This window comes from Pelodiscus sinensis, chromosome 30 (assembly GCF_049634645.1).
Source record: "Pelodiscus sinensis isolate JC-2024 chromosome 30, ASM4963464v1, whole genome shotgun sequence".
NCBI classification, from domain to species: domain Eukaryota; kingdom Metazoa; phylum Chordata; order Testudines; family Trionychidae; genus Pelodiscus; species Pelodiscus sinensis.
The window spans coordinates 3,496,956-3,523,398 of record NC_134740.1 but is presented as its reverse complement, the minus strand read 5'-3'; the positions used below and the strand labels follow the sequence as shown (position 1 = coordinate 3,523,398).

General features: G+C 50.6%; 2 gene segments (V, D, J or C); one reads left to right on the top strand and one right to left on the bottom strand.

Moving 5' to 3' along the window:
• Positions 1–1,478: 1,478 nt before the first annotated feature.
• Positions 1,479–9,568, bottom strand: LOC102458064 (Ig mu chain C region-like). The segment is given in 7 exon segments: positions 1,479–2,063; positions 2,484–2,813; positions 4,764–5,078; positions 5,341–5,661; positions 6,701–7,027; positions 8,742–9,047; positions 9,484–9,568. Coding segments are annotated over 7 exon segments (2,082 nt in total).
• Positions 9,569–9,601: 33 nt separating this feature from the next.
• On the top strand, positions 9,602–23,102 carry LOC102458305 (immunoglobulin heavy constant gamma 2-like). The segment is given in 7 exon segments: positions 9,602–9,746; positions 13,902–14,273; positions 14,617–14,943; positions 15,056–15,382; positions 15,716–16,051; positions 22,203–22,336; positions 22,503–23,102. Coding segments are annotated over 6 exon segments (1,416 nt in total).
• Positions 23,103–26,443: the final 3,341 nt, after the last annotated feature.

The following is a 26,443-nucleotide window of genomic DNA, read 5'->3' as shown; positions in this document are numbered from 1 at the left end:
ACGACCCCTTCCAGACATCAGGGGCCCATATCGACAGGACGCTGGAAACAGAAATGATGGCCCTGACTCATTTCTCACTTGTGGTGACTTTGCAGTGAACTGGAGGCACAAATCTCCACTCCTTGAGCCACCTCCGTTATAGTGTCATGGGGTGAAAGTAAAGACCTCTCCCAATTCATTGCGCATGGGGTACCATTTGTTAGGAGCCCAGATTTTGCTGAGCCTGCCCATGTGTCTTCTCTGCAGCAGGAAAGCTGCCTGGGAAAGAGCTTGAAGATCCCACAATAGTGACCAGAGACCTGCTGCCTACACCTGAGCAGCTGGAGTCAGTTACCCACATCAGGGAGCCCAGACAAACCAACATCACACGGACAACAGCCCCAGGAAGGCCAGTAGGATGTGGCCCCTAGAGAGGAAGTGAGTGGTATCTCCCACCCTTGTGAAGTCAGTGTGTTGGATTCCTTGCTGACCCAATGTCAACCCACTCCGCCCCTCAAGCATCCGAGGTCAGAACCCAGGGGAGCCAGGTGGGCCAAGGTCTCTGTCCCCAGCCTTCAACCCCTCTGGTAACAGGCCCAGACATGGCCATTATTCCACACTGTCCTGCACCTCTGTTGACTCTGATCTCTGTTGACCCTAGACTGAAGGGCTACTTTATTGACTCTGTCCACTAGGCCATGCTGCCCTGCACTCATGCCTGTAGTCCCTACAACACACAATCCTGCACCTAACGGCTAAGACATTGATGCTGTCTACCAGACCTCACTACCCTGTGCTTATGGGTAACCATCTGGTTTTAGATCATTAGGTCACACTGCCATGACTCTAAGGGTGAGTTCTTAGACCCTGGCCATTGGGCCACATCATGGTTTGGCCCCCCAGGAAAAGTCAAGTTGGGTGGACTGTATCTGTAGAGTCAGCACAACCCGGATCCACCCTGAATGAAGATGGTATATGTTTCATCATTATGGGTGTGTCTAGACTACAGGGTTTTGTCGACAAAAGTGGACTTTTGTCGACAAAACTATACCTGGGTCCACACTGCCTTTGAGTTATGTCGACATAACGTCGACAAAACTCAGCAGTTTTGTCGACGTATGTAAACCTCATTCTACGAGGAATAACGCCTTTTGTCGACAGAGTTCTGTTGATAGAAGGCATTATTGCATCTACACTGTCCTTTGCGTCCACACTGTTATGTCGACAAAGCGGCTTGCTTTGTCAACAGAACTGGATGTAGTCTAGATACTCTTTGTCGACAGAAGCTTTGTTGACAGTATCTGTCGACAAAACTTCTGTCAACAAAACCCTGTAGTCTAGACATACCCTATGTTACATCTGCCATTGGCTTCCCTTAAGCCCTTCTCTACACATTCAGAGTCTTTAAGTGCCTGATATGTTTTTTCCATGCATGTATTTATAGACACCAATGAAACCCTCATTTGAGTGAGTTTTTACAAGTGATAGAAATGTAGCCGTGTTAGTCTGGTGTAGCTGAAACAAAAAACAGGACTATGTAGCACTTTAAAGACTAACAAGATGGTTTAATAGGTGATGAGCTTTCGTGGGCCAAACCCACTTCCTCAGATCAAATAGTGGAAGAAAATTGTCACAACCATATATACCAAAGGATTTGATTTGTCCTTTTCATATGTGTTCATTTTTTTAATTGTGGCAAGTGACATCAGTGTCGGACAAGACCACGGAGACATTGACGGCGGTGGGTTTTCCGGAGGCCTTGTCCACGCTCTGTTGGGTGAAGGTCATGGGCAGGCCTTCATGCCCCACCATGCAGGAGTAGGTGTCCCCCTTCTGCCACTCAGAGGCCTGGATTCTGAGCTTGCTGTAGATGAAGTAGCTCTCCTCCTCCCCAGCTTCCCGCGTGGGGCCGATATTGATGTAGGCTTCTTGCGGAAGGGGCCGGTCCTTCAGGGTCCATGTCACCAAGATATCTCTGGGTCGGAAGCCGGAGGCCAGGCAGGTGATGGTGGCCCATTCCTGGAGCGCCAGCTCCTCCGCATGAGGAGGGGAGACGTAGACAGAAGGGGCCTGGAGAGAGACCTCTGCCACAAGGAAACACCAGTTAGTGGTGGGAAAGGGACCCAAGAATCCTGCCTGACTCCCCTACCCTCATTATCCTCCCCTATCCCATTACACTTTCCCCTGCCCTAGCCCTGCAGAGCCATGGAAACAATGGAGCCTCTAGACCTATATCAATTGCATGAAAAGAGGCTAGAACTAGGGGTCATAGCTCTAAGTCTTGCTGATCTTACTCGCTATATCCCACTCCCCTGGCAAAGCTGGACAAAGGACTCCGGAATTCTGACTTTTTGTGCCCATGTCATCCCACCAACACATTTCTAACTCCCACTGCCACCAACCTGCACCTGGATCAGGGCTAACGACCCCTAGAGTCACAAGGTCCCAGGGAGAATTCACCATCCGGGGGCCAGATTAGACCTGGTACCCCACAGAGGGCTTACCGAGACTTTTGTGAATAGTCTTGACCTCGGCCGATGGGATGTCTTGGTGCTTCACGGTGCAGGTGAACTCCTCCCCGGACTGCCACTCCTCCACGCATACCCTCAGGACACTGGCTGTGCTGTAGGTGCCATTTAGATGCGGCACCGGCTCCCTGGAGTTCACCATCAACGGGCCTCCATTGCTCCTGCTCCAGGAGATCTCCAGGCTACTGGGGGTCTCCATGCCGCTCACCACACAAGTGATGGTGGCATTCTGTGCTATGTAGAGATCTTCCAGGGATGGGGGAAGGAGGAAGACCTTCGGAGGGGGTCGATGACAGTCGCTGCTACCTGGTTGGGGGCGGGAGGCAGCGTTGAGGGCTGGGCAGAATGAATACTCATCAGACACCCGGTGGAAATTGAGGGCCTTTCTCTCAGGCCTTCCAACCCCGGGGAAGGTTTGAGGAACAGGCTGTGGTCAGTGGGCTGGGAATTAGAGTTTGGAGCTCTCAGATGGAAAGGAGAGAATCTTCCTCTTCTAAGGCATCAGAAAACCTGAGTCAGGGTGTCCTACCCATCTAGAGGCTTGGATTCCTGGATCCCATAGTGGTTAATAAGATTTTTGCCAACTCACAAGCCAATTGGAACAGCTACTGCTCTATTGGCACAATGCCTCCTTGTGGGCAACATGGCAGTGGACAGAGATTCCCTGTTTGTTCCATTCAGGGGCCTTCCAGAGTGAAATTCATGAGATCCACGGACATCGCAAGCTCAGACTGTGGCTCCCCATTTCTCAGCGAGGCCAGGTGGGGCACAGAGGGCAAATGGCCAAGCCCAGCATATAGATTGTCCTCCTCTTAATACTAGATCCCCTGCCATGGCTAAAGCTCTGGAGTGAACACATCTCCCCTAAGCATCTACTCCCTGCACAGGCAAAAAGGCCATTTACATTTCACCCTTATTGTCCACCAATGGTCCTTAGAGCATGAGCCCCCGAACTCTCACTACAAGCCGAAGGGTGATGGGAGAGCTTGAATCCCAAAGAACTGTAACCCTGGCCTCCAAGGACAATCTCCTTTAGTGTATGTTGCATGAAGCACACGCTTGATATTGCTCATTCAGATCGTTAGCAATGTGGCTGCTGATGGAGATGAGATACCAGATTCATTGGACTCCCAGGGTGTGTCTAGTCTACAGGGTTTTGTCGACAAAAGTGGACTTTTGTCGACAAAACTATACCTGCATCCACACTGCCTTTGAGTTATGTCGACATAACATCGAAAAAACTCGGCAGTTTTGTCAACGTATGTAAACCTCATTCTACAAGGAATAACGCCTTTTGTTGACAGAGTTCTGTCGATAGAAGGCATTATTGCATCTACACTGTCCTTTGCGTCCACACTGTTATGTCAACAAAGCGGCTTGCTTTGTCAACAGAACTGGATGTAGTCTAGACGCTCTTTGTCGACCGAAGTTTTGTCAACAATATCTGTCGACAAAACTTCTGTCGACAAAACCCTGTAGTCTAGACGTACCCCCAGATTCCATGATGGGGCAATGGATGAACCTGTATTGGTCAGTTTCTGAATCCCGTTGGGACTCAACCCTATACCAGATCAGCTTCTTCTTTAGGATAAATTGAAATTCACTGCCTTCAGCAGCTTGAGATCCGCGAAGGAACCTGTCAAGGTGCCAGACTCAAATGGACCACAAGGCCATAATTGTGAACCTCCCGCTGCAGAAATCTCTGTCTCCTTGTGAAGCAACCCATTCCCAGAAAGAAATAATGACTCAGAGGGAAAGTAGTGTTCCAGTAAACCCAGGGCAGCCATGACATTTCTCCAAGAGCAAGAGTGTCCACCCAAGGTCATGGCCAAATCACAGCCCAACAAGATGCCATGCTGCTCTATCCTTGAAATTCTCTCTGGAATTGGCATTGAGAAAAGTTTTCCCACACTTCCTTTAGTGGTGATGGGGTCCTGATGGCTGTGGTAAGATCTCCTTAATAGGTAAGTTGAGATCCCCATTGATTTGGATATTTCTGACTGGATAATGCCCTTGGGGAGCAGGGAATTTTCCTGTAACAACCCCACATAACTCAGGTTTCAATGAATCTTGCACTCCTTGGTTTCACCAAAGATGGCTTCATAATGGAGATAGAAATCCGTCAGTGAGGCCACCCCCCACCCCCGAGTCCAGAGCACTTATGGACTCAAGCACTTGCTCATGCCATTGACTGGATGAGACAACAAAACATGCAGAATTCCCCAAATTAACCCCTGCCTCTGGGAATGCACTTACTGAAGGACACTTTTTCCATCACACTCTTGGGCTCCTCCAAAGCCGGGTGATGCACCACGCAGGTGCAGTTTTCTGCCTCTTCACTTCGATTGACCTTCAGGATGCTGTAGGCCGAGAAGGTGCCACTTCCTGCCACAGGGACATTGTTGTAACTGGCCGTGAGTTCCGGGGAGTTATCCTTCAACCAGGAGATGCTGATGTCTTCGGGATAAAAGCCGCTAGCTTCGCAGATGAGCGTCAAGGACTCTTTGGCCCCCGAGAGGTTTTCGTGGTAGGCTTTTGAGATGGTGACGGAAGGCTCCTTTTTATCCATGTCTATACAAAAAGGAAGAGGGGAAAGGCAAGAATAAGGCTTGGGTGCACATCCAAGATAAGAATCATAGAATCATAGAGCTGGAAAAGACCTCAGGAGGTCATCAAGACCAGCCCCGTTCCCAAAGTGTGGACACCATCTCAATCTCCTTCCAGAGCATCAATACGCTCCTCACCCTCAGGTGGGTTTTACCGTTATGCAGATGGCCACCAATTGACAATAACGATAGTTTGTCTTTCCCTTTGGGATGCTGAGGATCCTCACCTTTATTGACCATGGTTATCTCCTGGGTGAGTTCTCCAGAACAGAGGGTTCTCACTTTGCAGGTAAATCTGGTACCTTCTCCCCACTGTGCCCGCGACACTGGGTGGGAGCTGACCAGGCTGGTGGTCCCATTGTTGTTCTTCTTGGGGGGTTCTGTCTTCCCTGCAGAGCTGACTTTCCCCTCCACTTGCCAGGTGATTGTGGTGGCTGCTAAGTCGTAACCCAAAACTAGACAGGTCACGTGACCGGAATTCTCGATCACATCTTCATAGGAGGGTTTGGCCAGGTAGATGCTTGGTTGAAGTGCGCTTTTGGGGCAGGCTGAGAAATCCAAAGATACCAGTATCAATAATGTGAGATGGCATTAAAAGACCCTGAACCCCTCTCTGAGCCTGGAGAGCAGTCAATTGAGCGACATCAACCCTCCATTAAAAAACAAGCAAATGAGCACAAACCAAACTGTTTCTTCCCAAACACTGAAGGATGTGCCAATGTTCATCCCAGCCAGCCACATTAAACACACGGAAAGACCAGGAGAACAGTCTCCTGGGTTGGTTCTATCAGGTGCCCATCCCCTAATAACGAATCCAAGGCACCGCAACAGGTTGTTCTATCAACATCTGGGAGGCAATGAAAAGAAATAGCCACCACAGCTCATAAATGAGGGTTAGAAGAGATTTCAGCAGGTCTAGTCCAATGTCGAGCTCAAAGGTGGACCAACAAGCTTCTTCCAGCAGCCCTCTCATCATCTATCCATCTATAGACCTCCTTCGACCACATTGACAGCATCCATCTCTTTGTCTTTCCAACTATCTAGGCTGTGTCTAGACTGGCAAGTTTTTCCGCAAAATCAGATGATTTTCCGGAAAAACTTGCCAGCTGTCTACACTGGCCGCTTGAATTTCCGCAAGAACACTGACGATCGCATGTAAGATCGTCAGTGTTCTTGCGGAAATACTGTGCTGCTCCCGTTCGGGCAAAAGTCTTTTTCTGAAAGACTTTTGGGCAAAAGGGCCAGTGTAGACAGCACAGTAGTGTTTTCCGCAAAAAAGCCCCAATCGCGAAAATGGCGATCGGGGCCTTTTTGCGCAAAACCGCATCTAGATTGGCCACGGACGCTTTTCCGCAAAAAGTGCTTGCCAATCTAGACGTGCTTTTCCGAAAATGCTTTTAACGGAAAACTTTTCCATTAAAAGCATTTTCGGAAAATCATGCCAGTGTAGACGTAGCCCTACAGTACCAATCTCCCCCACCATATCCCCATGTGTTCTTTAACCATAGGTGCAACCCAACCAACGCTTAGGCAGAGCTGGATTCTCTCCTCACCCACTCCCCACCCTGCACTCCTGTAGACCCTCACCCAAGCACTTGCTGGTATTTTGCACGAAGGGGTTTAATCCCCCAGCTGGGTGGGTGACTTGGCAGGTGAATTCTTCCCCTTTCTCCCAGCTTTCTTTGGTGACCTTTAAGTGGCTCTGTCCTATGTAGGTGCCGTCTGCACCCAACGAAGAAGAGAAGGCAGTGGTGGGGAGATTCGTCGTGTTATTGTTCACCAGCCATTTCACATTGGCTTTGTTGGGTCGGAAGCTGAGGAGAAGGCAAATCAGCTCCAGCTGGCTCCCTGTGGAGCTATCCTCACAGGGGGGGACCAGGAGGCGAACCTGGGGTGGCATCATCGGACCGCATGCTGAGAGTAGAAAGAGGAAACAAGACAGTTCAGGGTCACTCTCTATTGATCACCAGTCCCCTTCCAGAGAGAGTGATGACACTGCGGTCAACCCACCTCTAGCGAAACTCTCCCCTCTTTGAGGTATGGTTACATTCAATACTTTAGGGCTGAGATTTTTCACAGACATATATGAGGTGTTAAAGCAAATGGGAACAGGGCCATACATATTTTACACAAATGTCAAATGCCTTCCTGGGTTGTTTGTGCATCTGCTGCCTTAGGTGTGTTCTCCCTGGTAAACAACAGGGACAAAGCTGGAAGTTGAGCTGTGTTTCTTTGAACTTCTTCTCCTCAAGAAGTGTCCCCTGGATAAGAGGGACTGTGGTGTTTCATAGCATGACATGGCAGCAGGTGAAATCCTGGGAAAGGGCTAACTGTGTCTGGGTATGAATGAAACATCACTGACTTCAGTAGAGATCAGTTGATTTACAGCAGCTGGAATCCTGACCCCAGAATGCCTAGATTTGCTGCTGTGGGACCTGGATGACAGGTATCATTGGCAGGATAGTTCCATGGGACTGGTCAGGGAAGGGAAGGCCTCTGGCTCCTTGTTGAGGAAAGCACCTGAGGGAAACATCTCTGCATGAGGACCAGTCAGTAGGCATGGCATACAGCCAGGAAAGCTGAGCTAGTGAGGTTATTAATCAGGCAGCTGACTAAATGCTGGAGAGGTACATGGGGGCAGGGACCCTGTGCTCTGAGTTACCCTGGTTTTGCTTTGAGTCCTTTTGTTTGAACAAGGCTGAGCTTTGGACTACATCGGCTGATGTATCTCCATAAGCAGTTTGGGTTAGGGTTAGGATTAAGGAGTAAGGCAATGAGCCAAAGTTTTCTCCAAGACACGAGGGACAACATGAAGGTTTGGGGATATGTCATCCCAGCGCTGTGCCAAAGGGATTTGGACACCAGGGCTGTGTCTACACTGGGCCACTTATTCCGGAAAATCAGCCGCTTTTCCGGAATAAGCTGTGAGCTGTCTACACTGGCCCTTGAATTTCCGGAAAAGCAACAATGCTCTACTGTACAAAATCAGCCGCTATTCCGGAAAAACTATTCTGCTCCCGCTCGGGCATAAGTCCTTATTCCGGAACACTGTTCCAGAAAAGGGCCAGTGTAGACAGCCCAGTAGTCTTTTCCAGAAAAAAGCCCCGATCGCGAAAATGGCGATCGGGGCTTTTTTCCGGAAAAGTGCGTCTACATTGGCCACAGACGCTTTTCCGGAAAAAAGGGCTTTTCTGGAAAAGCAGCCTGCCAATGCAGACGCTCCTTTTCCGGAAAAGCTGAAAACGGAATAGTATTCCGTTTTAAGCATTTCCGGAAATTCATGCCAGTGTAGAGACAGCCCATATTCCCAAGGGAATCAGGCACCTAAATCTTGAAGCCAAACAGGAAAACCACCCCATCAGTGGAAGACAGTGCTCTGCCCATACGTGCATTCTACCTTAAGTGTTCCCATATTGTTCGATCTATTAGGAGGGACGCAAGGAGGGGCGAGTATGGAGGGCGTGCCTTGTGTTTCAAAAGTTGGCCAATGCTTGGCCAGTATTCCAGTGTGACATTCCCCCCCAAGACTCCCGCAGGGGTGTAGATTCGCTTTAATTGGTCTCAGGTGCCTATGAAATTTCAAAATCTCTGCCTGGCTGTCCCAACTACCCCCCATCGCCCGTCTTACATTCCTCTGGGAACGTCTTGGACAGTGTTCGCCTTGTCGCATCGTGTGTCGCATCGCACTGGTAGGTGTCACCCCTCCAGTCACCAGCAGGGATGGTGAGCTGACTGATCTGGGTGTAAAGCCCATTCCTGGCCATCATCTCTGGGAAGTCCCGCACCCCCTCGGTCACTCTGCCAGAATTCCACCGGATTCTCACTGATGATGGTGAATAGCCGGTCACAAGACAGACAAGGTGTCTATCTCGGCAAGCACTGCTTGTGCTGGTGCAGCAGGAAGCCAGGGAGAAGACAGATGGGGCTGTGTTTCCTGATGGTAGAAAGAAAATAGAGTATAAGATTACTCTTCAACTGTACATTGAAGATTGATCTGTCTGTCTATCTGTCTGTCCATCTGGCTGTCTCACTAGGAGGATGCGGAAGCACCTAGCTGGGTTCCCTAGAAAAGGGGTGGAATCTCCATCCCTAGAGGTGCTGAAGTCCCGGCTTGACCAAGCCCTAACTGGGATGATGGAGTTGGGGTTGGTCCTGCTTTGGGCAGCGGGTTGGACGTGATGATTCCCGAGGTCTCTTTCAAACCTGTGAATCCCACCCCTCCCCCACTAGGGTACGTCAAATATCTCTGAGCTCTGCAGCTTTCATGCCCATCTCTCTGGGGAGAAGCAGCCAACAAATAAACAACAATCAACATGGCTAAAAAGAGGAAGTTGGCACCAGTGAAAGTCGCACCTCAGTTATTTTTTCACCCTGGGTTTCCTCTCGCCCGTTGCCCAGCTGTGGGAATTTCACACCTTCTAACCAGCCCAAGCCCTGTTTGCCCCCACTGGGCATCCTCCAATCTTCTCAGTTGACAATTATCTTGACTTTCATTTATGGGAAGGAGAGGGGCTGTCTCAGAGGCACAGATCCCTCAGAGGAACAGCACGGCAGACACGGAGCAGCGCTGGGCTCCCGGATAGACCCCCCAGCCCAGAGTGCCTGGCTGCAACCCACCATGGCTGGTCATTTGGTCAGTGAATTCTTGGCTTGTCACGTGAGTGCGGGGGGATTTCTCCTACCACAGCGAGCATCATTAAGGGCTCCTGGGTTCTCTTCCCAGCCCTGGGAGGAGAGTGAGGGCTAGTGGTTGAGGGAGAGTTGGGGCTAGGATCCAGGTGGGCTGAGGTCTCACCTGAGCTCTGAAGAGCAGAGGGGTACATCCCCTTGTGCAGATGTAGTAGAGGGGCAGGGTGCAGAGCACGGCTCCCCGTGCATGGCCTGGGTGTAACCCAGGGCAGGCTGCATCCCCCGAGGCAGATATTGGGGGACAGAGCTGCTTCCCTCACACCCCACCCGGCATCTGGGAAACCAGGGTCGAAAGCGGTCCAGGGTCTCAAGGACTCAAGAGTGGGGGCACCAGCAGAGACCTGGGGGGAGCCCAGAACTGAGCTAGCAGGGGATATAACTTGGGACTGAGGGGCACTGGCAGACCTGCAGGGAGCCCAAGGCAGGGCGGGGGGCTGTGGTGGAGGAGTGAGGGGCACTGTGGGAACCTGGCACTGCTAGCGGGAATTTTGGGTCAAGAATGCAGGGCTGAGCTAGCAGGGTATGTGGTTTGCGAGTGGTGGGCACCAACAGGGCCGGTCTGGTATAGGCTGCATATTGGAGTGAGGGGCATATTGGGTTGGGAGGGCTGGGCTGGCAGGGGCTGTAGGTTAGAGTGAGGGTCACTAGCAGGGCTGGGGGAGCACAGGGCTGGGCTAGCAGGGGCTCAAGTTGGCAGTGAGGGGCACTGGCAGGACTGAGTGGGGCCCAGTGCTGGGCTAGCAGGGGCTACGGGTTGGGGGCGAGGGGCATTGGCAAGGCTGGATAACCCAGGGCTGGGCTGGCAGGGGCTGTGGGTCAGGAGTGAGGGTCACTAGCAGGGCTGGGGGAGCACAGGGCTGGGCTAGCAGGGGCTCAAGTTGGCAATGATGGGTACTGGCAGGACTGAGTGTGGCCCAGTGCTGGGCTAGCGGGGCTACAGGTTGGGGGTAAGGAGCATTGGCAAGGCTGGATGACCCAGGGCTGGGCTGGCAGAGGCTGCGGTTGGGGACTGAGGGGCACTAGCAGGGCTGGGGGAACCCAGGGATGGGTGGGGTGAGAATGCTGGTCATCAACAGAGCGGGGGACAGAGCTGGTCTGGCAGGCAGCTGCAGGTAGGGAATTGGGGCACTGGCCGAGCTGGGGTGTAAGGCTGGGCTGGTAGGGGTCTGGAGTGAGGGGCACCGACAGGACTGGGGTGAACCTAGATTTGGGCTAGCAGGGGTTGCAGGCCAGGAATGAGGGGTTGCCGGCCAGTGGCAGAGATTGAACTAGCAAGGAGCAGCAAATGGGAATTGAAGGGAACCACCAGACTGTGCGGGAGAGCAAGGGGGCTGTGGGATTTATTAGGGTAGGGGGCTGGATGACAAGTCTTTGGGACATTGAGAGAGGAGGGGTGAGCAGCAGCTTCTATTAGAACTTAGATGGGAATTGCTGAAATTTTTCCTACGGGGATATAATTGTTTCATCTCTTTAGTCCCAATTTTTAAAAAAGTTTGCAACGGAAAGCTTTCTAAACTCAGACATAAATCCCCCCTTTGGGGTGTCCCTTCTCAGAGGAAACACCCTGAACTCACCGAGTGTAGGAGCGCGTCGCTCAGTGCCGTCTCTGCCTTTCTCCGCCAACTCTGCTTTCATGCCCTATGCGGAGAGCCAAGCGCGAGGTGTTCCCGGTGAAGCCACACTTGGTCTTTACCAGCAGAGGAGGAACATCACAGAGAACCCCAGTTCTGGGGACAGATTGAAGTTCAGGTTGCTAATGTAGCCTTTGAGTAGAGCTGGCTCCATGTTTGAGGAGCTCCCTCTGGAGATCTTTGGGGCTTCCTTTTCAGAAGAGACCAACTCCGACATCTCCAGCTAAAGCCAGCTCCAAGTCACCTCCAGGTTTGGCACCCAGAAATTGAGGGATCTGTAGGTCTTGAGAGATTTCTCCTGTAGATGTGCGGAAAGTGTCCAGAAAAAAACCTTTCTCCAACTCGGTTGGATTCTGAATGTTTTCTTGAGGGATGAACTTGGTAATAAGATTGTGAGCGAGGGGATGTGATAGTCCAAAACCGAGTTTTGGGGAGGAAAAGTTTTTTACCCAAATCCCAGAACTAGAATCCTAATTCAAACCTCAAACCCAACTGGTTATACCCCCAATCCTTAACCATGACCCGAACCTCATCCTTTCATCCTTCAAAAGATAAACAAGCTACTTAACTCCAAGACTCTAACCGTCATCTTTTCCCTATGAAAACTAAAGAGAACCAAGTGTAATAAGCCCCTGAGCCTCAGTTGGGTTTTCTAGACCATTATGTTACAAGTTTTAAAGAACAATTGTACCCCCAACCATAACCCCTGAGCTCCCCCTAACCACCTCACTGTCATTCTCTGTGAACCAGGGTTAATAGTAACCGGATGATATTAACCCTCATTCTCATCCAACGAGCAAAATGTCTTGGTTTGAGTTGGAAAGTCCCACACTTTTCTGCAAAGGGTCCAGGGACTTCCCAGGAGAGTAATCAACTGAGTGAGCAACAAAATCAATAGCAGGCCACTAGGGGGCTGATGATCTTAACAATGAACTTAGGAGCCTCACAAGTGTCTAATATTTACTATTCCTCCACAGCTAATGTTGCAGGTGTTACGTGTGCACTGCCTCAGACACAGGCCTAACAAGCCAAAAGTGACATGGTGCCTCTTTGGAGAGCCCAGAAAACTCCTCAAAAATGTCACTTTGATGGTCAAAATCTTGGGCTGTTTCCTAGGTGCAGAAACTGGGATTGATCCAAGGGGGATTTTATCCTGACACTGTAGCACCTAATTCCAGTTAGTTCCTCAGGAAAATGCCACCACTGGTTACGGGAAACAACCCTCCATTCTGTGAAATTAACCATTTCTTGGGCTCAGTGGGAGTCCAGTACCGGGCATTGTCCAGTCTAGAGCCAGGAGGTTGGGATATAGGACTCCTGGGTTCTCTATTTCACTCTGCCATTGACTGCCAATGATTAGTGCCTTTCTCTCTCTCGTTCTCTCTCTCTGCCTCACTTTCCTGGGACGCCCACCTCTCAAATACTGTGTACAGATGTGCTTACCTCATCTAAGAAAACTATATGGCATTGGAAAAGGTTCAGAAAAGGGCAACAAAATATGATGAGGCATTTGGAACAGGGGCCATATGAAGAGAGATTTAAAAAACTGGGCCTTTTCAGATTAGAAAAGAGGAGACTAAGGGAGGATATGATAGAGGTCTTTAAAATCATGACTGGAATGGGGGACATGAATAAGGAAAAGTTATTTACCTATTCCCACAATATAAGGACCAGGGGATCACCAAATGAAATGTAGAGACAGCAGGTTTAAAAGAAAACAAAGGATGTTTTTATTCCTGCAGCATAGAGTCAACCTGTGGAACTCCTTGCCAGAGGAGGTGGTGAAGGCTAGGACTTGCACAGGGTTCAAAAAAGAGCTAGCTAGATTCATGGAGGTTAGATCCATCAATGGCTATTAGCCAGGATGGTGTCTTTAGTCTCTGTTTCTCTGGCTGTGGGTGACAGGGAAGGGATCACGTGTGGACTCACTGTTCTGTTCCCTCTCTCTGGGGCTTCTGGCATTGGCCATTGTTGGCAGACAGGATACTGGGATTGGTCTGACCCAGTCTGGCCGTTCTTATCTTTCTCCTCTGATCCTTCTTGTATTGTACCTATTTGGCTTCCCCATTCTTTGGGGTCATCATAAGAACAGGAGAATGGGCTGCCGGGGTCAGATCAAAGGTCCCTCTGGACCTGTATCCTGTCTGCCAAAAGCGATCAATACCAGGTGCCCCAGAGGGAATGAACAGAAGAGGGAAACCTCAGGTGTATTCTCCCCGTCACCTGTTCCTAGCTAGGAGACCCCATCCCTGCCCATCCTGGCTAACAGAGATTAAGACTTTCCAACCATCAACAGCCTTGACATAAAGTGCCTGCTGTGCTGACTGGAGTACCAGGGTGGGGTGGGGAGAGTTCATCAGGAGACGCTCTCCACTGGCAAGGAGACATAGACCCGGTGCCCTGCAATGACCGGGGCAAGGTCTCCATTGGGGCTGCATCTCATGGCCTTTCTCTCTTTCCCTTTGCAGCTGACCCCAAATCCCCGTCCGTCTTCCCTCTCACCTCCTGCCCTGGAGAAGCCACCTCCACGCAGGTCACCTTCGGCTGCCTGGTCGATGGGTATACCCCTGAGCCGGTCAAAGTGCAATGGAGCCCCGCCGTTGGCTCTGAGGGCGTGAAGACCTACCCCTCCATGCTGCACTCTTCCAGCGGTCTCTACTCACTCAGCAGCCAGGTCACCGTCTCGGACAGCAGCTGGCAATCCAACACCTATCGCTGCACCGTCGAGCACAAGCCCACAAAATCCAGCATCTCCAAGGAAATCCCAAGTAGGGCCAGCACAACCAAAGGCGAAGAGCGGGAGGGGGTCACTGAAACAGTGACAACTACAGGGAGAGAAGGTGGGTTGGGGGAGGGTGACAGCTTGCTAGTTGGGTGAACTGGTGGAATGGCTGGTGTGGGTGGATGGAAGGAAACAGGGATTCCATGGAAACTCAGAAATGTCCGGGTTGGGTGGATGGTGTTGGGTCTTCACAAGGAGCATGTGGGACCATGCAGAGAAAGGGGGAGAGGAGAGAACCTGCAACGAGGAGCAATGGGTGGAGCACTGCTGGGAAGAGGCAGAGTTCTCCACGGTGCTGTCGGTAGCAGAATGCCAGATGGGGAGGAGCATGCTACAGGGAAAGGGGTGGAGGGCTCATCGGGGATCGGTACAGTAATTAACACCTGCCACCCTTCTCCCAGAAACTCCCAGCTCCAAACCCCACCCGCCTACGGTGCAAGTCTACCACTCCTCCTGCACTACCAAACCAAGCACCATCCACCTGCTCTGCCTCATCTCCGGCTTCTCCCCCATGCCCCTGAAGGTGGAATGGCTGGTAGACGGGGTGTCTGGGCAGCTTCAGGGCAACACAGCCCCCGCCAAGAAGGATGCTGGAGGCCAAACCTTCAGCACCCACAGCAATGCCAGCGTCTCCCAGGAAGAGTTTATGGAGGACAAGACGTACACCTGCAGAGTGTTCCATCCGGGCACTGGGACCACAGAGGAGGGTGAAGCCCGCAAGTGCAAAGGTGACACTGAGCTGGGATGCCATCTGGGTTTGAGGGAGGAGCAGGGAGACTAGGGTGGGCTCAGACAGGGGAGACTAGGCCTAGCGTTTGACGTGATCTCTACTGTTTCCAGACGTACCTACATCTACCAGCAACATCCTCGTCTTCATGGTGCCCCCATCCCCTGCTGAACTGTTCCTGGGCCAGAGCCCCATGCTCACCTGCCTGGTCGTCAACCTGCCTAACGACGCTGACCTGAAAGTGGTCTGGTCCCGGGAAAAGCCAGGGACCATTAGCCCCGAACCCATCGCCTTGTCTGAGCAGCGCAACCGCACCTTCACCGCCTCCAGCTCCCTGGCCATCTTTCCCCGCGACTGGGACTCTGGAGAGAAATACACCTGCAAAGTGGAGCACTCGGAGCTTCCCTCACCCATCATCAGATCCATCTCCAAGAAGCAAGGTAGGATAAGGGTATGGCCCCTAAGAGAGAGACCCCTGTTACAGCCCCCACCAGGGAGGGATGGTCTTTCAGGGGGAGACCCAGCCCCTAACAATCCGGGATCTTGGCCTTGGGTCCCTCTCTATCCTCATGTGAGATGACACCATCCTACCTTCAATTCCACACCCCAGGACAATCCCAGTCTCAGCCCTTCCCACTAACCTGGAGGACAGAGGGCATGTTCCTATACCTCCCTTCCCCCCAAACAAACACCAGCCCTGCCCATCTCCCCTTGTGGCCCCAGCCCAGTGATGTGCATGACTCATCTGTGTCCTCCATCTCCACCCACACAAGGCAAGAGCTCTCCGCCCCGTGTCTACCTCCTGCGCCCCCACCCTGATGAGTTGAGCAACAATGGAGATACTGTCAGCCTCACCTGCCTGGTGCGGGGCTTCTTCCCTGAGGACATCTCAGTGAAGTGGATGGAGGGCAGCCAGTCGAGTGACAGCAACAAATCTGTCACCACTTCGCCCATGAAGGAAAGAGAGGGCGACTCAACCTACTTCCTCTATAGCAAGATGACAGTCGACAAGGCCAACTGGAACAGTGGGACCACCTATACCTGCATGGTCATCCATCAAGCTCTGACACCACTGAAATTCACCCAACGCAACATCCGCAATGTCCCCGGTAAATGAAGACATCTTCTCCCCATCCCATTGCTAGCATTGTCTGTTAGAGCTTCCTGTAAATTATCTCTGTGCCATCTGTGATGACAAGTGAATAAATGGAACTAGTGTACGCTCACTCCCAGGTCTCCTTGTTGTGGTGTCACTGGGTAAAAATCTGTTGGTTGCGGAAGAGGAAAAACTTCTAAGGCTGGGAGATGCCAAGATACTCCAGATCCTGTATGTGTGTGGACATCTGTACCATGGAGGGATGGGTAGCTTTATGGGGCTATACCATGGAAGAAAGGATGGGTGGATGTATGAGTAGATATTGTGGAAGGAAGGATGTGTAAATGCATGAGTAGATCAAATGGAAGAAAGGATGGATAAGTAAATGAATAGATGGCATGGAAGGAAGGATGGGTAGATACATGAGTAGATGACTTGAATGGAAGGATCGGTTGACACATAGGTCCCATGGAAGGAAGGTTAAGTTGACGGCATGGAAATAGGATCTATTGGAGGCATGAAAGGAAGGATGGCTAGAAGCCATGAAAGGAAATGTAGGTTGAGGCCATAGAAGGAAGAGCGGGTAGCTGCCATTGAGGAAGGGTGGGTTGATTCTATTGAAGGAAGGTTCAGTGGCTACATCCTGGAAGCAGTGTTGGAGAGAGGTCTAGAGAGACAGCTAAACATATATATAGAAATTGCAGAGGAACAGATACATTGAAGCCCAGCGCAGTTGGGGAGCCATGTGATAGGACAGCAGGTTTGAAGAATACACACATATTTCTGAGAGGAGTAAGGGTATGTCTACACTACAGTTCTATTTCAAATTAACTTAATTCGAAAAAGTTAATTTGAATAAACTAACTCAAATAATGCATCTAGACACAAAAACTATTTTGAAATAGCATTTTGCTGTTTCAAAATAGGACATTCACACTGAGTGGACCATGAACAGAAGTTAAGGCTGGTGGAACCAGTGCAAACAGGGCATCAGTTTAGGACTTACTGTGAGGGGTTGGTGCCTGAGGCTAACTGAGCTCCATGCTTAAAGGGACCCTATACCCACCCTGGACAGATAATTCCCAGGGTTCCCTGCTTGCTTTTCTACCTTGATGAGGGACAGCAAAGCAGTGCTGTCTTGGAGTGCTCTGACTGCCTGCACTGGGGACACCACAACACTCGGCCATGTGGAGTCAAAGCTGTCCCTGGAAACATTGGTGCATCTCATGGGGTCGTTGCCATCAGCCCGGCTGCACTTGCTGCAGGCTGCCATCCAGGCAGTCCATCGGGGGGCTGTCAGGATCCAGGAGGCCCTGAGGGAGAGCACTCACCCCGAGGAGCCCTCAGAGCCTCCTCAGTCCTCCCCACCAGGGGCTCATGCCCCATTCTTCCCTCACCTCCTTCCACTTACCCCTCCCTAGCCCCCCTTCCTGATGTCAAATAAAAGACACGTATTTCAAAAATAGAAACTGGGTTTATTGAACAAAAGTGGGGGGGGGGGGGATGAACCTCTAGGGAGACTGGGAAAAGGAGGTGGGAGAGGGCAAGAGTGAGGGTGAAAGAGAGGAGAGGGAAACCTGGGAGGAGGGAGCTGGAAGAGGGAGGTGAGGGAAAGAAGGGGAGGGGAAGCTCAGAGCTCACGGTTGGGGGTCACACCAGACCAACTTGACTTTCATGCAAACCTGCTCCTGGGTTCACATGTGGCCTTTGGTGGCCAGGCTGGCAGCTATCCTGCCATAGGCGGCCGCGTTCCTCTGTCTAGTGCCGAGATCATAGACACTGGGGACAACCCCCCCAAACCTGAATAAGGTCCATGATCTCTACCCTGGACCAGGAAGGCGCCTGCCTTCTCCAGCCCCTGTCAGGTTCCTGGGAGTTGGCCGACTGCTCCTGGGGAGCGGTGGAGGGCTGGCTGCCAGTGGCTTGCAGGCTCATATTTTGGGGTCTTTGGGTCAGAGGCCTCGGTGGCTCTGCTGGCTCTGAGCTGGCAGGTTTGGAGCTGGCACAGGCACTCTGTCCAGGGTCTACCCCTTTAATGGCTCTGGGGCTGGGGGAGAGGAGAGTAAGTTTTCCTGGTTGTGCCCAGAGTGGCCACCAGGGCTCCCTGGGAAGGGCTGGGGGCCCCCTGTTTTGAATTAAGTGTCTATACAGCACTTTATTTGAAATAGCTATTTTGAATTTGGTGTTACTCCTCATAGAATGAGGTTTACCAAATTCAAAATAAGGGCTCCACTAGGTCAATTTTATTTCAAAATAGAGGTTTGCCTGTGTCGATGCTATTACAGGGTGTGTCTAGACTACAGGGTTTTGTCGACAAAAGTGGACTTTTGTCGACAAAACGATACCTGCGTCCACACTGCCTTTGAGTTATGTTGACATAACGTCGACAAAACTCAGCAGTTTTGTCGACATATGTAAACCTCATTCTACGAGGAATAACGCCTTTTGTTGACAGAGTTCTGGCGATAGAAGGCATTATTGCATCTACACTATCCTTTGTGTCCACAGTTATGTTGACAAAGCGGCTTGCTTTGTCGACAGAACTGGATGTAGTCTAGATGCTCTTTGTCAACAGAAGCTTTGTCGATAGAATCTGTTGACAAAACTTCTGTTGACAAAACCCTGTAGTCTAGACATACCCTGAGAGATGGATGGAGAGAGGGGGGGATCAAAACCAATGGGGATGAATGGTGACAGGGAAATGAGAATGCATGATGATGGATGGAAGGATGGATGATGGGTCGGGTGATGAATATATGTATGAATGGATGGATGGGCAGGTAAAGAAGTGAGTAATAATGGGATGAGCATGAATACATGGGTGAATAAGGCAATGGATGGATGGATAGATGACTATATCTATCTCCCAGTGGATGAATGTGCATTATAGGGGAGAGATGGCAATGGATGCTGGGATGACTAGATAAGTAGATGGGGTTGGATGGATGGACGGGCAAGTGGATGGACGCAGAAGTAGGAGTATGATGTTCATAGGTCAATATGGAGGCATGGAAATTATGGGAGTGGAGTTTCCAGATAAGAATTGGATGGAGAGTAGGATGCTCGGGTGGGTATCTGGATTGCTGGATGGTTCAGCCATCCCTGGCATCTCATTCAGACAAGATCCCCTCTAGGCTATTATCATTGTATCAATATCAGCCTACACCCCACACACTCTGGTACCTGTGACAGGAGCAGAGGCTGCACAGGGATATTCCAGAGAGTCAGTGGGGGGAGGAGAGGGGGGAGATTCAAATACTCTGGCCCCCATACACAATTCAGCTATTGGCTAGGAATCCAAAGGCTCTTCCTCCACACCCATTGCCACGGATGTTTCCTTTGATCCCCAAAAATGGTTGAGGAGGGGGAGTCAGGACAACATAGTCTCTACAGAGACTTAGTCCTTCCAATGAAACAGCAGTGGTAGGACTGTTATCTGGAGTAGACACCAAGCTACGCTGAAGTCTCATTGCCTCTGGTGAGATAGATGGCCCAGATAGTGGGGTGCTCCAAATGATGCAGATTCTTCTATTGCCCCCCACATAAGCCCCATCTCCTACCTGCCCTCGGGGTCCTGCCATGTGTGTATTAGACTCAGAGATGGATGGCTGAGGTCAGGGATCACACCAAGCAGAGAGAGCTACTCTTGTACAGATGGGCACAAAAGTCAAATGGCATGACACAGGATTCCTCTCCCATAGGCTCTCCTGGTTGTACACACAGAGAGACACCCAACAGAGGAAGACACAAATATGCCCCCACGCTCATCTATGCACCTGTTCTTCAAACACCTCTAGGGAAGGGGGCTTTCTAGTAGCAGGGCACATTTCAGGGAGCAATATCTTTTGTGTCACTGAGAAACCTTCATTCCCAGTTAGAACACACACGTGGCTCTCTTCAGAAAAGCAACAATGTTCAACATTTGCACATCCCACACCCGGGGCAAATACAGGTTGTCCTTAGGCATGCAGGCCCTATATGAGCAGCTCCAGAGATGGCTAAAGTATCTCCCGGGTAGTCAGGGGCATTGGGAGGAGGGTTGTGGAGGTGCCTGCATGAAACCCACCAATTCTGGTCTTTGGGGGCCTCCTTGACCATGGTAGATTCCTACCACCTGCCTCACTCCTATGGATTTAACCTCTCAGGGATGCGAAGCCAGCTTTTGGAGGCATATAAACTAGAGCACATTGAAATTCAACATCTTTCAAATTCCACTGCCTGGGTAGATGACCACATGGGATGAGTGAGAGGAGAACTGAGAGGCTTTGCCTCCATTTCATCACCGTTGGCTGCGGTGGATGAACAGAGGAACAGAAAGTTTGTGTGGGAAGCAGGGAAGGATGTGGCTGGAGGCATCGATGGATAAATGAATGGATGGGTGTAGCTACAGAGAGAAAGATGGAAATGTGCTTCTGTGGATGAATATATGAATGGACGTGTGTAGAGAGGAGTGTTGGAGGCACAGATGGATGAACAGAAGGATGGATGGATGATTGGAAGGATCAATGAATGTATCAAGGGATGGACTGTTGGATGGTTTTCAGCCATCGATGGATACATATATCTGGAGATGCAATGGTAGAGCATCATCCATGGATGAATGATGGTGTCTAAAGATGGAATGATGGATGGGTAAATGGTTTGTGGTCATGGATAAATTGAGGGGGAAGGAGGAGATGGATGGATGGATTCTTTGCATATTGCATGTATGGTTTGTGGTCATGACTAGATGCTTGTATCTAGAGATGACTGAATGGATGCATAGATGGGTGGAGATGTCAGAGAGTTGATTGGTGGATGGATGAATGGATGCTTTGTGATTATGAATGTAGAGGTGGATGGATGGATACATGGATGGATGGTTTGTTGTCATCAATAAATGGAGGTTTAATTTTGGATGGACGTGTGCATAGTTTGTGGTCATGGTTTGAAGGATAGAGGGATGGATCTAGAGAAAGAGAGATGGATATTCTTTTTTCACAGATGAAGGAAAGCATCAGCAGGAGTGGATGGATATGTCTAGAGATGGAAAGGGGTGGCAGAGAGAGGGGGTGTCTAGGGATGGATGGATGTTTTGTGGTCAGTGTTTGATGGATATACCCAGAGATCAGGATGTGGATGCTTGGAGGGGTTAATTTAGGATGGTTAGGGGCATGGAGGTGTCTAGGGATAGACTGCTACTTTGATGGTGATTTGTGATCATGCTGTATGGAAGTATCTAGAGAGGTAAACAGAAGTATGAAGGTATCTGGGAAAGAATTGGCAAATGGATAGATGGCTGATGGTCATGGAGAAATGGGGAGTGAGTGGATGGATGGATGTATCTAGGAATGTAATGATGAGTCAATGGATGATTTGTCCTCATGCATGGACAGATAGAATCAATCATAGAATTGATTCTATGTGTCTATAGGTGAAACTGTAGAGAGGTATATAGGGAAGGATGCTCGTGAGCATGATTGGAATTACAGGTGGATATCTGGCTTGTGGTTCAGAATGAATGGATGAAGGATTGGGAGAGGGATTTATGTCAAGATGGATGGTTTGTGGGGTGGATGGATAGTTTGTGATCATGGACAGCTGGGTGGACTAGAAATTCATTGGCGCAGGCATGGATGGATGAAGGTGTCTTGGAATTCACATATGAATGGATCAGTGGGTGGTTTGTGGCCATGGATGGAGGGATGTATCTAAACATGGTTGGATGGACAGGCACAGATGGAAGCAAGGTTGGATGGATTGTGGTCATCGAAACATGGAGGGTTAAGTGGGGATAGATAGATGGAGGAATGGACTGTAGGGAAGATAGACGGATGGGTCTAGAGATGGAAGAAAGGAAGCAGAGAGGTGTTATGTCTCAGGATGGATGGATGGATGGTTTGTGGGGATGGATGGACGGAGTGGTGAGGATACATGACTATGTCTAGAGAGGGAAGGAAGGAGGCAGAGAAGGTGATATTTCAGAAGAGATGGATGGGTGGTTTGTGGGGATGGATGGGTGGCTTATGGTCAGGGTTAGATGAATGTTCCCAGAGACAGATGTGTGGAGGGATGGAACCATGGGTGGAGAGAGGGAGACACCGACTGCTGTTGAGTGAAACATCTGAGCTTTCTCTCTTGCACGGGCTGACTCGGAGGTGACGTCTCTTTCTCTCCACCCACAGAGGTGATCGTGTCTGGCGAGTTTTGCACCGAGGATGGTGATGAGGATCTCAACAGCCTCTGGAGCACCATCTCGGTCTTCATCACCCTCTTCCTCCTGAGCGTGTGCTACAGCGCCACAGTGACCCTCTTCAAGGTGAGAGAGGCTGAATGTAGCAGGGACAGGTGGGGCCAGGTTAGCACAGTTGGGTGCATCATGGGACTGAATGACACTGACCAACCGACAAAAAGACAAAGAAGTTCCCCACCCCCAGCTCTAACCCCCCTCTCACGCCTGCCCTCTCTGTCCTTTCCCTTTGCAGGTGAAGTGGCTTTTTGCCACCGTGGTGCAGCTGAAGCGTGTGAGTGGCCCCGAGTACAAGAACGTGATCCAGCGCGTGGTGTAGGGGTGCAGCCCCCTTTCTTTGCCATCGCCATCCTGCCTCCCACAGTGCCGCCCTGCAGCTCGGTGCCCTGGTAGATCCCTCTGGTGTGGAGCGGGAGTGACTCACCTCCCGTAGCCTCTTGAGCCCTCAGCCGCTGGATGCACTGCCCTGCTGTGATCTGGGCTGTGTCCAGGCACCTCGTGTCATGTAGGGAGCCAGCGCCTCGAGCAAGGAACCAACCCACGTCCCACGTCCCTCCTGAACCCAGCAGTACCCTGCTGTAGGAGTGGGTCAGAGACAGAGCCCCCTAGAGGAGAAGCTGCCCGTGTCCTGGTCCCTGCCTGTCCAACCCATCCAGCCCCTCGAATTCTGCCTTGGACATACACAGCGCCCCCTAGAGGAGAAAATACCCATGTCCCAGTCCCAGGGCTGTGTCTGTCATGCTTTATGTTGTATACAGAGCTCCTCACTGGGAGTCGTGTGTGGCATGTTTGAGACTTTCGTTGTTTGCACTGAGTAATAATAAATAAATAGAGGACCTGCTCAGGCTGTGTTTCTTTCTCAGCCTCCACCCCTGCCTTGAAAGGATCCCTGGGACCCACCAGAGAGCTGCATTGTGTGTTCAGGAAGCACCTCCAGGTAGGGTCAATAGTTGTAAAGTGGCCCCTAATCCGAGTGCCTACTGACAAACCCAGATATCTGGGATTTCATCCCTGAGCTCCTAAAGGCTTGGAAAGAGGGGTGGGAAATGGAAAGAAAGAAAGAAAGAAAGAAAGAAAGAAAGAAAGAAAGAAAGAAAGAAAGAAAGAAAGAAAGAAAGAAAGAAAGAAAGAAAGAAAGAAAGAAAGAAAGAAAGAAAGAAAGAAAGAAAGAGAAAGGTGGAGAGGCTGGTATGGGTATGTACAAAGGGCATGTGAAAGGAGAGAGGGAAAGAGAGGGGAATGGATGTGTGGGTAGATACCATGTAGACCAAGACACACGAACACTCAATGAGTAGCATTCTCCTTGGTCTCTTTGGTAAGGCAATCCTGAGACTCAGCTCACAATTTTAATTTCATTTTATTTGGGATCCAGCAGTCAATTCCCATCTACGTTGCACGTTGAACATTGTATGGAATGAGAGACACTTTTCCCTCACCTAGTCCAGTGGGATTAGCGTTCGGGGTACTGCCCACCTACACACCCCCACGCCTCCCCATGCATGAGGAAATCCAGTCCTGGCTGTGAGTGGTGGAGGGATATGGGACTGGGTTCCACCTCCAACAAGGCTACTCCCTGGGGATGTTCAGGGAAGTTCTTTGCCCTTTCTGCTCCTGGATGGGTGGAACCCAGGGCAGTTCTCCATCCTCGGTGCTGCCGTGGGGTGTGGCTCCTCCAAGAGGGCTCACAAAAGGTTGGAGCTGAGCGAGACTTAAAATGGACGGAGGCCATGAAGAGGAAGGAGGAGTCCAGAGCTGGACACTCACTGCACCTGCGAACACAGGGAGCAGAGGTGTTCAGCTTGTGCTGGTGTTGGAGTCATGGGCAGCATCCCACATGGAGAGAGCAAGGCCAGAATGGACCTTTGGATTTGCTGCTTGGCTGGGACCATGGAGCCTCACCCAACCAGGCCTGCATCCCACCACGACATCTCCACAGAGCTGGAACCAGACTTGTGGAGACTCCAGCCTTGGAAAACCACCCAGAGGAGCGGCCACTGGCCATGGGGCATGACATAACCACTCCCTGTAGAGCCAGCGTGCTCTCAACCTCCTGTTTCTGGTCCCTGGCCCAGTGACTGAGCACTGGTCATTGCTAGAAGCCATGAAGTGCGACCTGGCAGGCGACTGAGGCTCTCACCTTAAGCAGCGTGACACTGGCACTGTATACCAGGCAGAGGAGGAAGAGCACGATGAAGGTTACGGGTGTCCAGAGAGGATCCGATTCCCCCTCTTCTCCTTCTGCACAGACCCCTTGGTCCTCCACCAGGCAGAGAGGTGCTGGGGCAGGGATAAACAGGGCAATTAGAGAGGCCTCTTCCCTAACTCCTATTTTAGCCTGTCGAATTTGCCCACTAAGTCTTCCCGAGACCTCCCCTGATTCTTATTGTCCCAGAGGCAGCGTGGTCCTATGAATAGGAAACTGGGATGGGACTAGGGAGCTCTGTGTCTGTCTGTGCTCTCTCTCTCTCTCTCTCTCTCTCTCTCTGACATTGTAGGACCTCAGAGAATTCGCTTCGCTTCTCTGTGCCTCAGTTTCCCTTAATGACCTGTGTCTCTTTGGACTTGAAGCTCGTCTGCACATAGGCCAGATGTTATGCGTGCACAGCTCCAAGTGCAACTGGGATGCCACGCAGAGAGGAGAGCTCTGTGTTTGATTATAGCTGACATCCTAATGAGGCCATCCAATAAATACATCTTTTAAGGGTCTCCAATGTCTTTTCCTGGAAGGGCAACAATTGTTGTCCCATCCCAACGCCGAGCTTTGTCCAACATGAATAGGGTGAGACTTTGCAGCTCCAAACCAGGAGATTCATCTGTGACCAGGAGATGGACGATCATGATGACTACCCAGTCTCACTTTCTGCACCCCTCAAGACCAGAGAATCCCTCCTCTGATTTCAGAATCCTGCCTAGAGACCCCCCCAGAGGGGCTGGGAAGGAACCTTCTGTTCTGTAGCCTATGTAGGCCATGGACCTACATACATCATCTTTCACCCAAATCTTCAATCCATGATGTACAATGACCTACACCCTCCATGAGCTCTACAGAAAGCAGGGAAGTTATGGTGAGACCATCAACCGCATTCCTGTTAAGTGTGTTCCTGCTCAAGCACTTTGAATGAAGAAGGTGGGAGCACTCAAGAGACCTTAAATTAACCTGCCACTAAAGGCTACTGCATAAAAACTCCCCAAGATCTCAGCCTCTTGTACCTTGGGAGCTACGCTGCTACCACCCAAATGCAAAACCCCCTGAAAAGTCAGGACCATCAGCCAGCGGGGTAACCCCAAACTCTTTCAACCTCCCTCAGGAGAGAACTGGAAAACAAACCATAATCCCCAAATTGCTGCCCTTCAGTGCAGACACATGGACACAGAACCTCCTGCCTTCTAGGACAGGGAAATCAGATTACAGCCTTAAACAGGAGATTGTATTAACAAACAAAACTTATATATTTAAGAAAGCCTACTTAGTATCTAGGTGATACAGAGCATCTAAAAACAGATTAAAGTACACAGAATAGTCTCTGTGGGATTCACTTGTAATTATGTGAGGTCTTTAATCAGCTTAGAGAAGTCTTTCAAGCCAAGGAAGAAACCAAGAAGAAAATAGCCAGATTGCATCTAACTAAACATTCCCTGTTCTACTCAGATCTCTGTGGTTAAACGGTTAGGTTTCCTTTTCTTAGATATGCTCAGTCCACTTCTCTCCCAGCTCCTCTCTGAACTCACACATAAAGGAGACCATAGCGGGCAAAACCTGTTTCATTTCCAATTTCTTCTGCATCTTCCCACTGGCACCCATCCAAAACTTCCTGGAGACCCACTGGTTTGGGTTTAACCCTTAAGATACAGAATGATGGGATGTTTAGAAAAGGGGAGGACCCCTCCCAGCCATCATGGCCCCATACTGGCAGGATGCAGGAAACAGAAGTGATGGCACCTGACTCATTTTTCACTTGTGGTGACTCTGCAGTTAACTGTACGCACAACTCTACACGCCACATTACTAATTCCTTGAACCACCTCTACTGTAGAGTCAAGGGGTGAGAGTAAAGACCTCTCCCAATTCATTGCACATGAGGTACCACTTATTAGGAGCCGCTTTTCCTCTCCACCAGTCTGGGCTCCATTGCTCAGAGCTGGAAGGATTCACAGACCGGATTTCACTGAGCCTGC